The sequence below is a fragment of the Lates calcarifer genome, linkage group LG17, assembly GCF_001640805.2.
Source record: "Lates calcarifer isolate ASB-BC8 linkage group LG17, TLL_Latcal_v3, whole genome shotgun sequence".
NCBI classification, from domain to species: Eukaryota; Metazoa; Chordata; class Actinopteri; family Centropomidae; genus Lates; species Lates calcarifer.
In genome coordinates, this window is record NC_066849.1 from 17,136,977 (window position 1) to 17,151,508 (window position 14,532).

General features: G+C 38.8%; 1 protein-coding gene across 6 annotated transcripts in view; it reads left to right on the forward strand.

Annotated features, from left to right (window-relative positions):
• Positions 1-14,532, forward strand: part of camsap2a (calmodulin regulated spectrin-associated protein family, member 2a) — a 50,785-nt gene that overhangs the window by 14,966 nt on the left and 21,287 nt on the right. For all 6 annotated transcript variants that reach the window (XM_018673041.2, XM_018673042.2, XM_018673043.2 and 3 more), the window contains exons 3-4: positions 6,586-6,747; positions 9,320-9,403. In XM_018673041.2, coding sequence (XP_018528557.1) covers positions 6,586-6,747; positions 9,320-9,403 — 246 coding nt within the window. The remainder of the gene's footprint in view (positions 1-6,585; positions 6,748-9,319; positions 9,404-14,532) is intronic.

Genomic DNA, 14,532 nt, shown 5'->3' on the forward strand with positions numbered 1-14,532 from the left:
TCAAGGTATGTTATGCAAGTCTGTCTGTTGGTCCACCACTTTGGTCCTTACAGAAATATCTAAAAAACGATGGATTGCCATTAAATTTGGTTCAGATATCCATGTTCTCCAGAGGAAGAATTGCAATAACTTTGGTGATCATATATCTTTTTATCAAGCATTATTACCAGGTCAAAATTTCAGTTTATCCCGTGCTTTGCCTCTTGACCAAATACCTGCAAAAATGATAAATTATAAACTTTTATCCCATTCTCTTTGCTTCCCATAAATACAGTAATAAATAAAGCAAAACATTTATCCATATGAAAAAGTTTCCTCACACATTACTGCTTTTTCTTTTTACTTTACAGTAGCCTACTTGTGGTGACCAGTCAAGAGAGCCCAGGGAGAGGTACAGCTGAGTGCTTTTCCATGTCCTGCTGAGTTGCTGTGAAGTTACCTGAAGCTATACAGATTCAGTTTTTTGACATCTGCCTCAGCATGGAGCCTCTGAGCCTGGACAGGACAGACAGACTATATTTCAATATTACATCACCCCTGCGCTAATGTTGATTCACTGCGTATGTGTGTGTTTCCCTAGTCCCAAGGATGTCCTGTGCAGAGGTTTGGTGCTTGTTCAGGTGTGATAAAAGTTTCTTTAAAAAAAACAACTTTTGGGTTCATAATAAATAGTCAATGAAGCCTTGCAGTCCAGTAAAAACAGGCACAGGCTAATCATTAGCTATGGCCCACTGGAGCCCCTTAAATGGTTTTACTGTAAGTCATGGTAAAGACATTACCGTAGTGATTACCTCAATTCAGATCATTTTGCAGTGGAATAAACTCAGTGTCTTGATTTTAATGATTTCCCAGAAATAACTTGTAACAGATCCTTTACGGTAATAACAAGGATTTGAAGTATTGTGCATCGTCTGCTATGAATACCTGGTTCAGGCCACAACAAGCAGCTCAAAGCTCTGACAATAGAGATTTTAGTTTATTTACAACAGTGAGGTGAAATTCATCACACACTGTCTTTTATAGGTCGCCGCAGTTCGTATTTGCACTTCCTTTGTGCGATGTTAAATCAGGCTTCTACGGTGGATTTTCATCTTTCCTTTTTCACTATGGAGCCGTATTACAGATGAAGAGTGTTTGCCTATTTTCCCAGATGGAAATACTGAGAGCCAGCAGTGTAACACTACAATAAAAACTGGATATTGACCGTGAAGGAGCATCTTCTCACCTCCTGAGAAATCAATACGAGACTTATGGACGCAATCAGCTTAGATGAGAAAGCAAAAAATTTATGCATAGATGTGCGTTTGTTCATATCTGTATGGACGTATGCAGTCCATTAATCAATGTAGATAATTAGAACAGTAGATAGATTAATAGATAGTTTTCATAGTGAGCATGTGCTAAAGGCATTATCTTGAGTGAAGCATAAACTAAAGTTTAGAAAAACAGTCTTATAATTAGAAAGTCTGCAGTTTGAATCCTAGAAAAGAAAAAGAATTGGACTGCAAACATTTAGATACCCCCAGGCAAGGCATTTGATCCCTGAGCGCTCCAGTGGAGCTGCTCAGTGGCCAGCAGTGGAAGACAGCTCCAAGGTATGGATATGTGCAGCTGTATGAATGTGAAGTAAAGTGATGCTGACGGAAAGCATATGTGCTCAGCAAACATAAAGGTTAGAAACATGACATCATGAGATATCACAGAGAAAACAGTCTTGGCGGGTCTGCTCTAATGAGAAAGGCAAACTGTTTCTTTGGGCAGTGAAGTATCCGCCCCTCCCCCTCTTCCCACCCATTCCCTCTTCTTTTCATCCTCTATTCCTTTTTTCTAACCACTACCACCGCTCTGCATCCATCCAGTCACTGAAACCTTTCTTCCTCCCTCTAACTTTCATCTGACATTTACACATGGTCAGCTGATCCTTCACTGACTGTCCGTGTCTGTGAGCGTTACAGTACAGCAACTCTCACTCAGAACTAATTCAGTTGCAGCATATATACACTACTCTTCACAAACACTGAGTGCAGAGGACTGTTAAAGAGCAGAATTGTTCACATTTATTCAAATAGAAAGAGACAGATACATCTCTCAGATAAAAATAAATTGTTATTTCATGAAATTATATAAGTAAGTATATTGTTTACTTTCACATAGGTTTGAAGTATTAACATTGAGTTATACAGCAGCACTGCTATTATGAATCTTATTAATAAGGATCTTTAGTGTCCAAATGCCATTTCAGCTGTAGGACTTTTTGTTCTGTCACAAAGTCTGAGGTTGAAATGCTGAATAATATCCATGGGATAATAGATATGCAGAAGTGTTAGCCTCTTCATCACTCCTCAGAAATTCATGTTCGTAGCAATGTCTCTTCAGTAAGTTATCACTTTGATGTACGAGTCAACAACTTGAGTGCAGCTCAAACACTTTTCCTTTTCTGATCTCAAGGGTCAAACTTATTACACCCTTTAGAATGATTCATAGATGCTGTTTGAGTTCTTCAACACCATAATGCTTCTGTGAGGATGTGTCAGCAAAATGATGCTGAAATAGAAAAATTGACAATCTTGAAAAGAGGAAAATGTGTTTCAGTCAGCCTCGACAGCTAACTATTACCACTCTCTGCATGATTTCATGTTGATGTGTTTGAAATAATAAACAATTCTAGCAATGCTTGATTTCATAAATGATGCTCTAAGTTGTATTTTGTTTTTAATAATTAAAAGTGGGTGATCATATTGAGATGTTTACTGACTTACCTGACTCTGTGTAAACTGCCTTCTTACTTCTGGATCACTCTTCATTATCATCTTTGTAGGGGGCCCTCCTCCCTCTCCACAGCTCTCTATCCATTTAATTACATGTGTAAGCTAAAGGAGTTTGCAGAGAGGGAATGAAACTGAAGGCTTTCAAACTTTAAAGTATTGTGTCAAGAAAGTTTATGCAATTTTACCCAAACTGCTGCTAATTGCTGACATCTCTGACTTTGAAGTGCTGGAAGAAGCCAAGTTGTCACATTATCAAGTATTCATGAATCCTGGAATGAGCATGTGGTCCTGCTCTAGCCTCTTCCTCCCACACAACGGCCTTGTGTCGTTCAGTATGATTAGAGACTGCAGGTCTGTGGTCTAGTAAACAAGATTAGTTCTCCTTGTTGTCATGTTATCTCATCAGACCACAGCAGATCCAAATCAATATCCTCAAATTGCTCAGCAGACAAGAGGATGCAGGAGGAGAAAGAGGCCTTTGAGGATTTACACTGGTTCCTTGGCCTTTTTAAAATTGTTCTTGCCTGGGGTTGGTCATTTTGTTGTGGGAATACTGTGCTCTGCAAACTGATAACAGGATGTGTGAGTGTTAGTTGGTTTGTGTCTCTGAGATAATGTTTTACAATGTTTGGACAGGCTAAATGAAGGCCAATAGGCAACATTGTGGCAGTGTATTATTAAATGGGGCTTGATTGTTGCTGGGTTGCCAGATCAGAGATAGTGGAAATTAAGCATTAAGCTAATGCTGTGCCACACAGCAAATTCATTTTAGAGCTAAAAATGCACATACAGTAAACAAGTTGACAGTCATTCTGATCAGATATTACTACATAATGTATCAGTGTTTGCCCTGTGTACTTTCCAGCCATCATCACACAAAGCTCACAATCACAACCTATCAACTGTAGTACAGCACACAAAGAAATTACACATAAATAGTCCAAAAGAGAATCTAATACTTTAGCAGCCACTCTATTGTAGTCTTTTCAACCTTGTCAATGGCATAAAATGACACATTGGTTATCAGTGACAGAGCATCTGAACAACGATGGCTCTTGAACATCACAAGTGAGTTTTTTAATACTTTGTACCTTTTATTTGGCTGTGGTGCTTGGCGTCATTGTGGATCTTCAAAGCCACTTTAACTTTATGGCTGATTAATTGGATTAGCTCATGGAAAAGCTGCTGCCCAAGTATAAATATTTGGCAGTGTGATTCCTGGGTGGTGTGTAGTGGATATACAAGACAGTATAGACTAATGGAGGGAGCTAAATGTAGATGCCAAGAACTAAAATACACAGATGAAAGGGTGTTCACAGGCTTTACCCATATCACCATAGTGCAGTGAAAATAATGTTGTATTTTACTTTAAGATTTTCCACATTTGTCTTATATTACTACCCCCATTTGCAGAAAATGACTGATTGCATGTTACTACACTGTCTTGCTTTAAATATGTTTAATATGTAAATATTACAAGACAGTGTGAGAGCTGAGAGAAGAGTCCTGATTGTGGTGATTTGAGAGGCTCTGATTGTACTTCTGTATTTGAGTTTTGACTTTATGCAAATTATGCATCTGATGTTGCTTTAGATGTGCCTTTTATGTCATAGTACCAGATTTGTTACATAGCTTGTTAGCATGGCTAATTAGGTAGAAGTGTACAAAAATAAACTGGAAAACTAGAATTAAAAATATTTATCCATAAACAGAGAGGGGCCAAGCAAAAGCTCATCAGTTATAATCCACACTGGCACAAAAGGGACCTATGCAGTACTGAGCAATTCCAATTATGACTGTAGAAAACAGACTGTGGTAATAGACATAGTAAAGTTTGGGGAAAGATCATGGACACAAAAGATTGCAGTCGTAGTTAAAGGAAGCAAAGGCTCACTGCTGGAAGGAGTGAACACCTGTCTCAGTTTACCTTTGTCTCTTGTTATCGTTGAAAAGGCACTCTCATCTTCTCATTATTGTGCATCTTGTGATAATTGAGGGCAAACACACCAGCACATCTGACTTTTCACCTACATGTGACACTCACAATCCCTTAAGAAGTTTTAGATTGTTGATACTATGTAACGAAAGGCTGATTAGCCTGATGAATAACAACTGTGGAATGCTACACAAGCTGCTGCTTTCTTTGGATCTCGTATCAATTTACTTCAGAACACTTTCTCAACATTCCTTTGTGTCTGTCTTTGGCCCACAGAGAGATGAACCTTTTGCATTTTCACTGTCAAAAGAAAGTTATTTATCCTCATGTTCAGAGGTTGCCTACAACATAGTGAACAAATGGTTGCTTCATTGTGGGTCAAAGTAAGTCCTTGTTTTTGTTTGAAATCAATCCAGTGGCATGTCTAGTAATGACAATAAACAAGGTAACATTGTGGATTGCTTGTAAGGAATATGTCCTTCAGATATCCCTCATTTGAATATAGAGATAGAGATATACTGTCACAGTGTCACAGGCCCTCAAACACTCATTGCTACATTAACTGTACATACGAAGTGCTGAAAATGATTGCGTAAGCATATTTGCATATTGCAGTGTAAAACAGGTTACCACACCTTTCTTTCTCTGTTTCCTGTTTCCTTTAAATGTCAGGAAACAGATATGTCATATTTCTAAAGTTTCTTTTTGGAGCAAAGTGCAGGAGTAGTCATACAACATGCAACAAATATAATGTTTGTCTTAGATTAACATACTTTGATAACAGAGGACTGAACTAACCACAGTCTTACCTAATGAAAAGTAGGACATGTGTATTGGTCAAAAAATACTCAGTTATTCACAGTATGTCATATATTGTTTGGATCTATATGTGTAGTATTTATCAGTGATAATGATGAGCACAGCAACATATATGGACGGGTGCCAGTTCTATTAATTGGTCTGAAGATGTCTTATTCGGGTTTCTCAAAGGCCAGCAGTCGCTGTGTGCAAAGTGGGTCGTGTAACCAGGGATGGATGCACTTGTTTCCAGGGCAACAGCCACCAGGGAATATTCAACTGAAGACAGACTTTCAGATGTACAGTACAGTGGAGGATTTGGAGTCCTGGTCCAGTGCTATAAATCACTGCCTTTTCAATGCCATGCTCCCCATGCACTTTTAGCACTGATATGCTAATGCAATGATTCTCCCTTACTTCAAAATGTAATTTCATCCATATTTTCATAAGAACTGGTACAAATGGTGCATATCCACTGGCCAATTTTTTAACTTTTACTGATAAAAACAGAAATATGAGACTTAAAATACTTTAATACTTTTTTTTACTTTTTTTTATTGATTAGTAGCCGGTTTTGCCCGCTCAGATACATGTTTGTGGACCTGACATGTCTTTGGCTGTGTTTGCAATCAGTAGGATACAGGACCCACTATTTGCAGTACACGCATTTGTGTTATCTTAATCCTGTGAAGGTATCAGATTTTGTTGTAGTCTGAAATCTCAATCTGTAACTGAGATTAAAAGACAATTTGAAGTTCAAATCCTCTCAGAAAAGTGGTCAGATCTATCTTTTTAGATTAAAATGTCAAGGAAATAAACTGAGCCTATTTCCTCATCTATCATTTTCTCATCACACACCATTTTACACTTGGCTAAAGCTTTTGACCACTGCGGTTGTGTTGTAAAATAGGTGATACAGGAATGTAGGCTTTTGTTATCGCATTTGTTATGAAGTGGCAGTGAATGAAAGCTTTGGCTAAAATACCTCAAATATACGACCTGCAGGAAGTTGAGCATCTGCTGGTATTACCAGCTACCTTAATTAACTAATTAAATCTTTCTCTGTGTTTTCTTCTCTTCCAGAGCGCCCATCTGGCCATGATAGACACTCTGATGATGGCGTACACAGTGGAGACTGTGAGCGTAGAGAAGGTGATGGCCTGTATATGTCAGTATTCATCCTGCAACCCTGAGGTGGAAACGCCATATGATACAGAAGATGCAGTGACCACCTGGATAAACAAGGTGGGTAATGATGAATGACAGTCTATGTCTGTTAGTATGGATTTTTACAAGAAGTTAAGAACAACTGAATTCCTGTCATAAATTCTGCCTGCCCATGTTGCACTAACCTTTATTTCCTGAAGCTAATACATGTTATCGGGTATTGTGTCCATATTCATAAAAAATATTGTTGAGTTCTCTGTAAAACATATGGGTGTGTGTGATATTTTTATGATGCATGTGCTGCAGAGGAAGAGCAGCATACCTAAATCAAAGGCAAAAATTAAAGCACATTTCCACATGAAATAGGGGGTATATTTTAAAATGTTGCATTAAATAGCCAGAGTATATATCCCAGAAAGATTTTTTTAACTCTATTGGGTAGTTATCAAGTTTCCCTCTTCATATGTGCACTTCTATAGATAAGTGTGTGGGCAACAGCACTGGCCATTTGGGTTTGACCATATCAGCTTGTTTCAGTATCTGTCAAAGCAGAAGGCTGGTGCACATTCTGTGCAGAAGAGAGCTTGAGCTCTGAGTTTCCATGGCAAGTTTACATGATAGTTCCGACAAAAACACTGACCTAAATACCATCAAATCTCTTAGACATGCACCATGTCTCCAAGCCCTGCGGCTATACCACATGACGTGCACAGGTGAAATGAGGAACTATCCTATCCTCCTACAGTCCACCTTGTTATTTATTGACTTGTTTTCTATACACGTATTGTGTGTTCATGGCTCACTGTAGGCGTAGGCCGGTATGAGGTTCTGACAGTATGATAACCTTGATAAGAAAATATATCACAGTTTCACAGAATTTCAGTATTCGGAAAGACAACCTTATTTCTGTTGATCATAATCTATTTTATTTTTAAACAACATAGACATTGAACATTAGTGAATGTGTGTGTACACTATAATAATAAAATGTATTCTTAAGTGAGCTGAAACCTGCAGCTCAACAAGCTGAATTCTTCTCTGTAAAAAATATCACTTCAAATTAAATTAAAACATGTGTAGTCTCTTTCGTAAGTGACCCTAAACCTGCAGTTCAACAATCTCAGAACATTGATAATAAAATTCTTGTCTGTTTAAAAAAAAAAAACCTATAACCAGTAACCAGCCCATGCCTAGCTCGTTGTATGCTAAGAGAATAGAAACTCAGTAAACATGAAACATGAGAATATGACGATGTCAAATGAAATCTCTACTTTGATGATGGCGCACTTCTACACCATCCACATCTTACATACAGTAGAGTGTCAGATGTAAGGGGTGGGTGCTCTCATTACGATGACACAAGGCATTGAATTTCAACTCCTCATGGCTCTTGACCTTCCCCTCTGAATCTCTACATGATTCAAATGGCAAGGGCTTTTGAAGGCTGCTGTTCAGCAGCATTTTTATCTACATCCTTATGTACATTTTCATGAAACAGTAATTCAGGCTATTTCAATTGGTTAGAGAATTATTACATATCAGGACCTCAAGAAAATAATAGTGTTCACTAAGACACAGACTAAGTCAATTATTTTAGTGTAGCTGCACTTTAAGGCCTGTTCATCCATGTACATAGGAGGTGAATGTTGTTTGAATGGAGTATCACTTTAATGTCCAATACACATTCTTATATTTACAAGTGAATATATTCCAGGTCACTTGTTTTTCATGTAAAGTGTCTTCAGAAGCTAAAAAGAAACAAATGCACACTTTTTTTTGTCGTACCCTGTGAACTGAAAATGGCTTGCATGTGCAGATGGCTCTGACTCCTCCATGCAGTGCTACAGGGCCCAGTCTGTTTACATTCCTCTGGTAGGAACACTGGGCTTCTGCCAGCTCTGAGCCTCTCTCTCTCTCTCTCTCTCACACACACACACACACATACATCATAGCTAATGCAAGGCGTGGTTGTGGAGTCCCACTGGTCAGACATATGGCTCTCTGTTGGGGTCCCCGTGCGTTCCAAAGGTCCAAAACTCAGCAGCTTAACAACTGATTCCTGCTTTAACATAATCCATATGAACTTAAGGAGACATACTGCAACTTGTCCAAAGTATAAGACTGAATGAGATTAGATTGATTCCGTTCAATTCCACCCAACTTCTGATTAAATTCAAATGCAAGCTGATTCAGAAAATCCAAAATTCAATTCATGTCTTTAAATACAGATTTCTATCATGATCTTTTATGGAAGTGACAGTAAGGCAAGACGCACCACAAAAGTACAATAAAATAGTTTTATTCTTTAATTAATAATAGTAACTTAATGATGACAAAATAAATTATGCTTGTCACAGTGTTGTTATAATTGAATAAACTAAATTAGATTAAATGCTTCAGTTTTGCTACCTTATGCATATTCCACTGTTATTTCTATGGTAACTAAAATTTCAATATTAACTTGTACACAATTAACTGTGGTGCAACAAAACAAATTCAATTTTTCATTTGAGGTGATTACTCTTTGTATGAGAGCAATATGAGCTGAAGAGGGGGTATTAGTCATAGTCTGGTCCTTATATTGAATTTTACTCATTGATGCTGCTGCTGGCTCAGTGATGTTTAATCTCGTTTGTCCTCCCTCTCTCAGGTAAATGAATATCTGAAAGACGTTGTGGCTCAGGAGCAGAAGAAGAAGGAGACTCAGAGCACAGAGCCTGCTGGGAGTCCTCGGGTGAGTGTTTTTCCTATCCTTTCCTCTCCCAGCTTTGATACTCCACTAACTACACATAAACATACAGACATGACTAGTTTGACGGACAGTTTCATACAAGCTAAGTGAAATCCTTGGCTACACTTAATGGATTTACAACAACATTCTCCATCTCACTGACAGCTATTTGTCCCAGACCTCTGTGTCACTTTGATGTCCGGGACCAGTTTCCTCGACAGAACATAAGCTGTTAAACCCCAGCTACCATCGAAGAAAATCTCATTCGCATACAGTACATCTGAGCTGTAGATGAAGCTCAATCTGTATTTATTCAATAAGAAGGAGAGAGAAAGTCAGGCTACATCTATTAACATCGTAACAAGCATATCTACCCTGATGCCTGTACAAGCTTCACTCACTTTATTTGTTAACCAGCAGATCAGTCCTCTCCAGTCTAATTAGGCCAGCAGTCATTTAGTGTAGGATCAGGGTCCAGCCTGCAGTCCATATCTGTTATATAAGTGACTCTAGTATCAGCAGTAATTACTAATGCCATGAGACAATGAGACAGGCTGGTGTGGCCTCTGTATGTGTGTGTGTTTATCCCTGTATGTATTATGTATTTGAGTAACTAGAGTAATCTGTGATTGAATCCTGTAGTTTGACACTACATTCGCAATAAATCATTCACCGATCCACTGAATAATGTATTAATTCCCTGAAAATAAATCAATTTAAAATTCCACAGAATACCATATTAAGTTAATATGCAGCCACTTACAAATTTCACAGTCACATCTGCATGTTTGTACTACAATACACAGATATGAGATCAAATAGTATCTGATTTTCATGTGTCTTAAATCTTGGTATGCTACAACCCTGCTTATTTTCAGCAGTAACAGCAAATAAAATTAGTAATAATCAATAATAATATGTATACTCAATATGCAATCAAAAATGTGATACAAAAGAATTACAATTGCAGATTTAGACCAAGTCAGGCACTTACCTTACTCTGATCAGATTTCCAGGGACTAGAAGGCTTTTACTGTGAAACAGCTGCATCAAAAAGTTTGTTTGTTTGAGTCAGAGTTTGAGTTGGTCTAAATCTATATCATTTCATTTGGGAGGAATGAACTTAGAGCTCAAAAAACTACAGCAAAGAGGGCAGCAGATGCTCCCCGCTTCATGAATCTCAGCCACACTGATATTACAGCCCTTTATGAGGTGCATATTGTGGAAATTCATATCACAGCAGTGATAAAAAATGGAATATATTTTGCCACTATAGAGTCTGTGTGTCTTTATGACTCAATTGTGAGCTACCATTCAAGCTACATTTGCTATTATGGTCTGGCAGTGAGGGTCAGAGTTGGCTTGGAAACCTCCAGTCATCAGCCTGACACAGCAGAGTGGTGATCAGAGGGGAGAGAGGAGGGGGAGGAGCAGGTGAATGATGTCACTCTTATGTCTCCACAGTCATCCACATCCTTCATGCTCTGTTTCTGCCTCTCACCTTCATATCACTCATTATGCATTACCAGCAGTTTTTCAGGAGTGGAGAACAGTGACCTTTCTGTGGTTTCTGAATGATGCACAGGGTTTAAACAAGTTTCATTGACCCCTGAAAGTCATGAACACCCTCAGCACATGTTAGATAACCATGAGAGTTTTCAGTTCACATTCAACAGCAGCAGTTTGCTCTTCTCTCTCTTGTATTTGCCTCATTAATTTCTCTTTTCTACAAAGTAACATTGCTGCTGCCTTTGATCTCTTTTCCACTCCTCCACACTCGACTCTATATCCTTTTTTTCCTCAGACCCCTCCTCACCCCCACTCCTGGGTCACGCCTCCTCTCCTAGCTTCCCCTCTGTCACAGGTTATGTCAGGCAACACACTACGACACAACACTGTTACTGATGCAGCTTAGTTAGAAAGTTTACCTAAGGGAAAATATTGCAACTCTGTCCCATGTGTTTTAGCATTGAGGAGTTGAAATGGAGCACTGCGGTTTATGTGTGTGTGTGAGTGTGAGTGTTTCCCATCCCAGTCCCAGGGCTGTGCCACAGTATTTGATGCTGATCTGACCAGTCAGTGTGCAGACGCAGCACTGCATGCCTCAGCTATCCCTCACAAACACACAAAGGGAAGATGTGCACACTTTTAGCTGGTGAAGCTGAATCAAAACTAAGTGACATCATATCATTATTAGATTTTTTTATGCTTGATAAACAAGTAAGCTCCCTCCAAAACTGAAGTTACAGCAGACACTTTTTTTTAAATAGTGTAGTGACTCAGACTCTGACCAAGTGTCATTACATGTGGAGCCATGCCTGCTTATGCTGAGTGTTAACACATCCGCTTGTTTGGTCCCCAAGCTGGAGGGTTGGCCCTTCAATAACACTGGGTCATGCAGATTGGGTGATGTGTGTTTTGAGTATGTGTTTGTGTCCTCATGGTGACGGTCTTTCTCTCTCTCTCCTTCTAGCTTATGGCTGACATTGCTCCAGTCTGAACTGTGATGAAAGTCATTGAATGGTGCAGTTCTACAGCTTCAGATGAATTAAAGTTCACTTATATCAGTCAGTGTGTCTGTCTGCATTTGCTGAAACAATTGGATTCTGTATGCAGTGTGCCTCTCATCTTAAAGTTTAAAATTAATTTCATTTAGAATAACAATGTCCAATGCTGTTCAGAAAAGGCTGAATTTCTTTCCAACAGAAAAAACAACAAAAAACTAATGAGAACCATGACCAGATAAAGTATTGAACTGTGTTGGACCATTATGAAACCACTCTGCATGTTGTTTTAGTCAGTTTTTGAACTTTTATTTGTGTCTAACTTGAAGGCCTTGGTGCCTCAGACAAGAGACATTGCATAATAATCACTCGCTGTGTTGGCAGGCGAGGTACAGTCAGCGGGGCATTTGAATCTAATAATGATTTTGCTTCCATTCCGGCATCATTTGTCTCTTCCTTTTCAATGTTTTAGTTTGTGTAATTTCACAGCTGCTGAAGTGCAAGTGCCGGGTCTCTTAATGTAGATTAAACATGTGTTGTATCAGTTATGAAATGGAAATAATTAATATAATTTCTACTGGGTGGTCGTGAAACCACCAGATAAGTGTCTGACACTCTCTCCTTTTTCTGCCAAATATATATATATATATATATATATATATATATATATATATATATATATATTTATTCCATTCAGACCGAACAAACCTTTAATGTCCCAAGTTTGTCTGTGTTATATCTCACAATCAGTTGATCAGCCCAAACACAGGTGAGGAAATTGTCAGTAATTTTCATAATTTGAGGGAAGCAAAGTATGTAACTCAAACTGCACTAATATGCAAAAAGTAGTGCACTCCTGTTTTTTTTTTTTTTTTTTTGCTGATGCCTAGCAGCTCCATCTATTCTCCCTCTATCCCCCCCATCACTCCCCACCTCCCCTACCTCCTCTTTTTCTGTCTTTGCAGTATGACTGCAGTGTGAGTCACGCAGGCAGCCTCTGTCTCAGTCAGGCATAGAGAGACACGTATACCCTCCTAGGACAACACTGTGGAGCTCACCAGGGCAACTGTTTTTTATTTTAACCTACTGCGCTGTACCCAGGGGAGATGGTGGGTGGAAGGGGGGTTGACTGCAAAGGCAACGTCAGGACAGAGAAGAGAGGACTAATCCTTTTAAGTTGCAAAAGCTGAGCTGAAGCTAGACTAGACATGTCCGACTTCAGAGGATGAACTTTGATGGGAAGAGGGAGAGTCACGGGATGATTGAAGTGGGGTTTGGGTGGAGTGCATGTGTGTGTAAATACACACTAACATGTATGTGTGTGTGTGTGTGTGTGTGTGTGTGTGTGTGTGTTCTGTAAGGAGATGATGGATGACGGCCATTCCTCTCCCCAGGGGTACGATTTGTGGTCTTAACAGATTTTAAACTCTAGCCGACCCTGCTTAACCCGTCGGATAGATCATTATTTCAGGTCCAGACAGTCTTCATTTCCCTATCTTATTCTCAAACTAGGGCAGCAGGGTTTGCAATTGTGTATATTCAGAATAACCTGACACTGACAGTTCAGGTTGACCTCTTAATAGGCAATATTAGTAGTTATCTGAGTCATCAGAGTACACCTCATAGTCAGCCATGATTAACAGAACTGTTAAAAGTTCCTGCATACATAGAAATAGACATGAATTGAAAAATACAGTTAGAAAATCAACAGGGCAGCACCACCTTGTTTGGTAGGTATCTGTTGTGTTGTTATCATAAATGCTTTTGTTTGACAAAACCGTTTTTAGTTTAAATACTGGTCCTGCACTGGCATATATTAGAAAATTTTATGACTTTTAAACATGTACAAATAAGATGCATAATGTTTTGAAAGTGGTTTACAGACACCATCTAACATGAAATATTAAATAAAGATGATGTACAGCACTGACTTGGAGGGAAAAGAAACAAATAATAAAGTAAAACACCATTCTGATTCACTGTTATTGCTCTAGAATTGTTTATACTAGAATCCATTTTGTGATTATAGTGGATCTATAGAAACAGAATATCAGTGACAGGCTGAGAAATGATCATCCAAAGCCTGATCTGAACCTGCTTTGTCTCATGCCATGCTCCCCTCCTGCCAACCAAATGTTCAACTTGGCCTGTAAGTCAGCATTGACTTTGTGCGGTCATGTATTTGGTAGGGGGGTGGGGGTGGGTGCAGCTTTTTAGCCGCTTGGCTCGGAGAGGTGAAGTGAGGGCAGAGTTTCTCTGTCTCACTCTCTGCCTACAGATACACTGTGTAATGCCACTGAATTTCAACACATTACAGCTTCAAGTCAGGAATTGTAGTGTTGTTTTGAAAGACATGTATCAGAATCACGTCATTTGCAAGGTGCAACAAATATTCAGGAATCTACATTTATGTAATTATGGCAGCATAAGTTATAAATAAATATCTGGTAAAATACACACTGCAGTATTTCCTCACTAGATGCTGTAATGAGATTGATATAGATTACAAAATGTGGTCTGTTTTTGATCATGGATCATTTCTGCAGTCCACTATAATCTGATTTGTCAGTACTCTTTTTATTTGATGACATGCCTGCAAGACATCAGTGCTGTGATATCAGTGTCAGA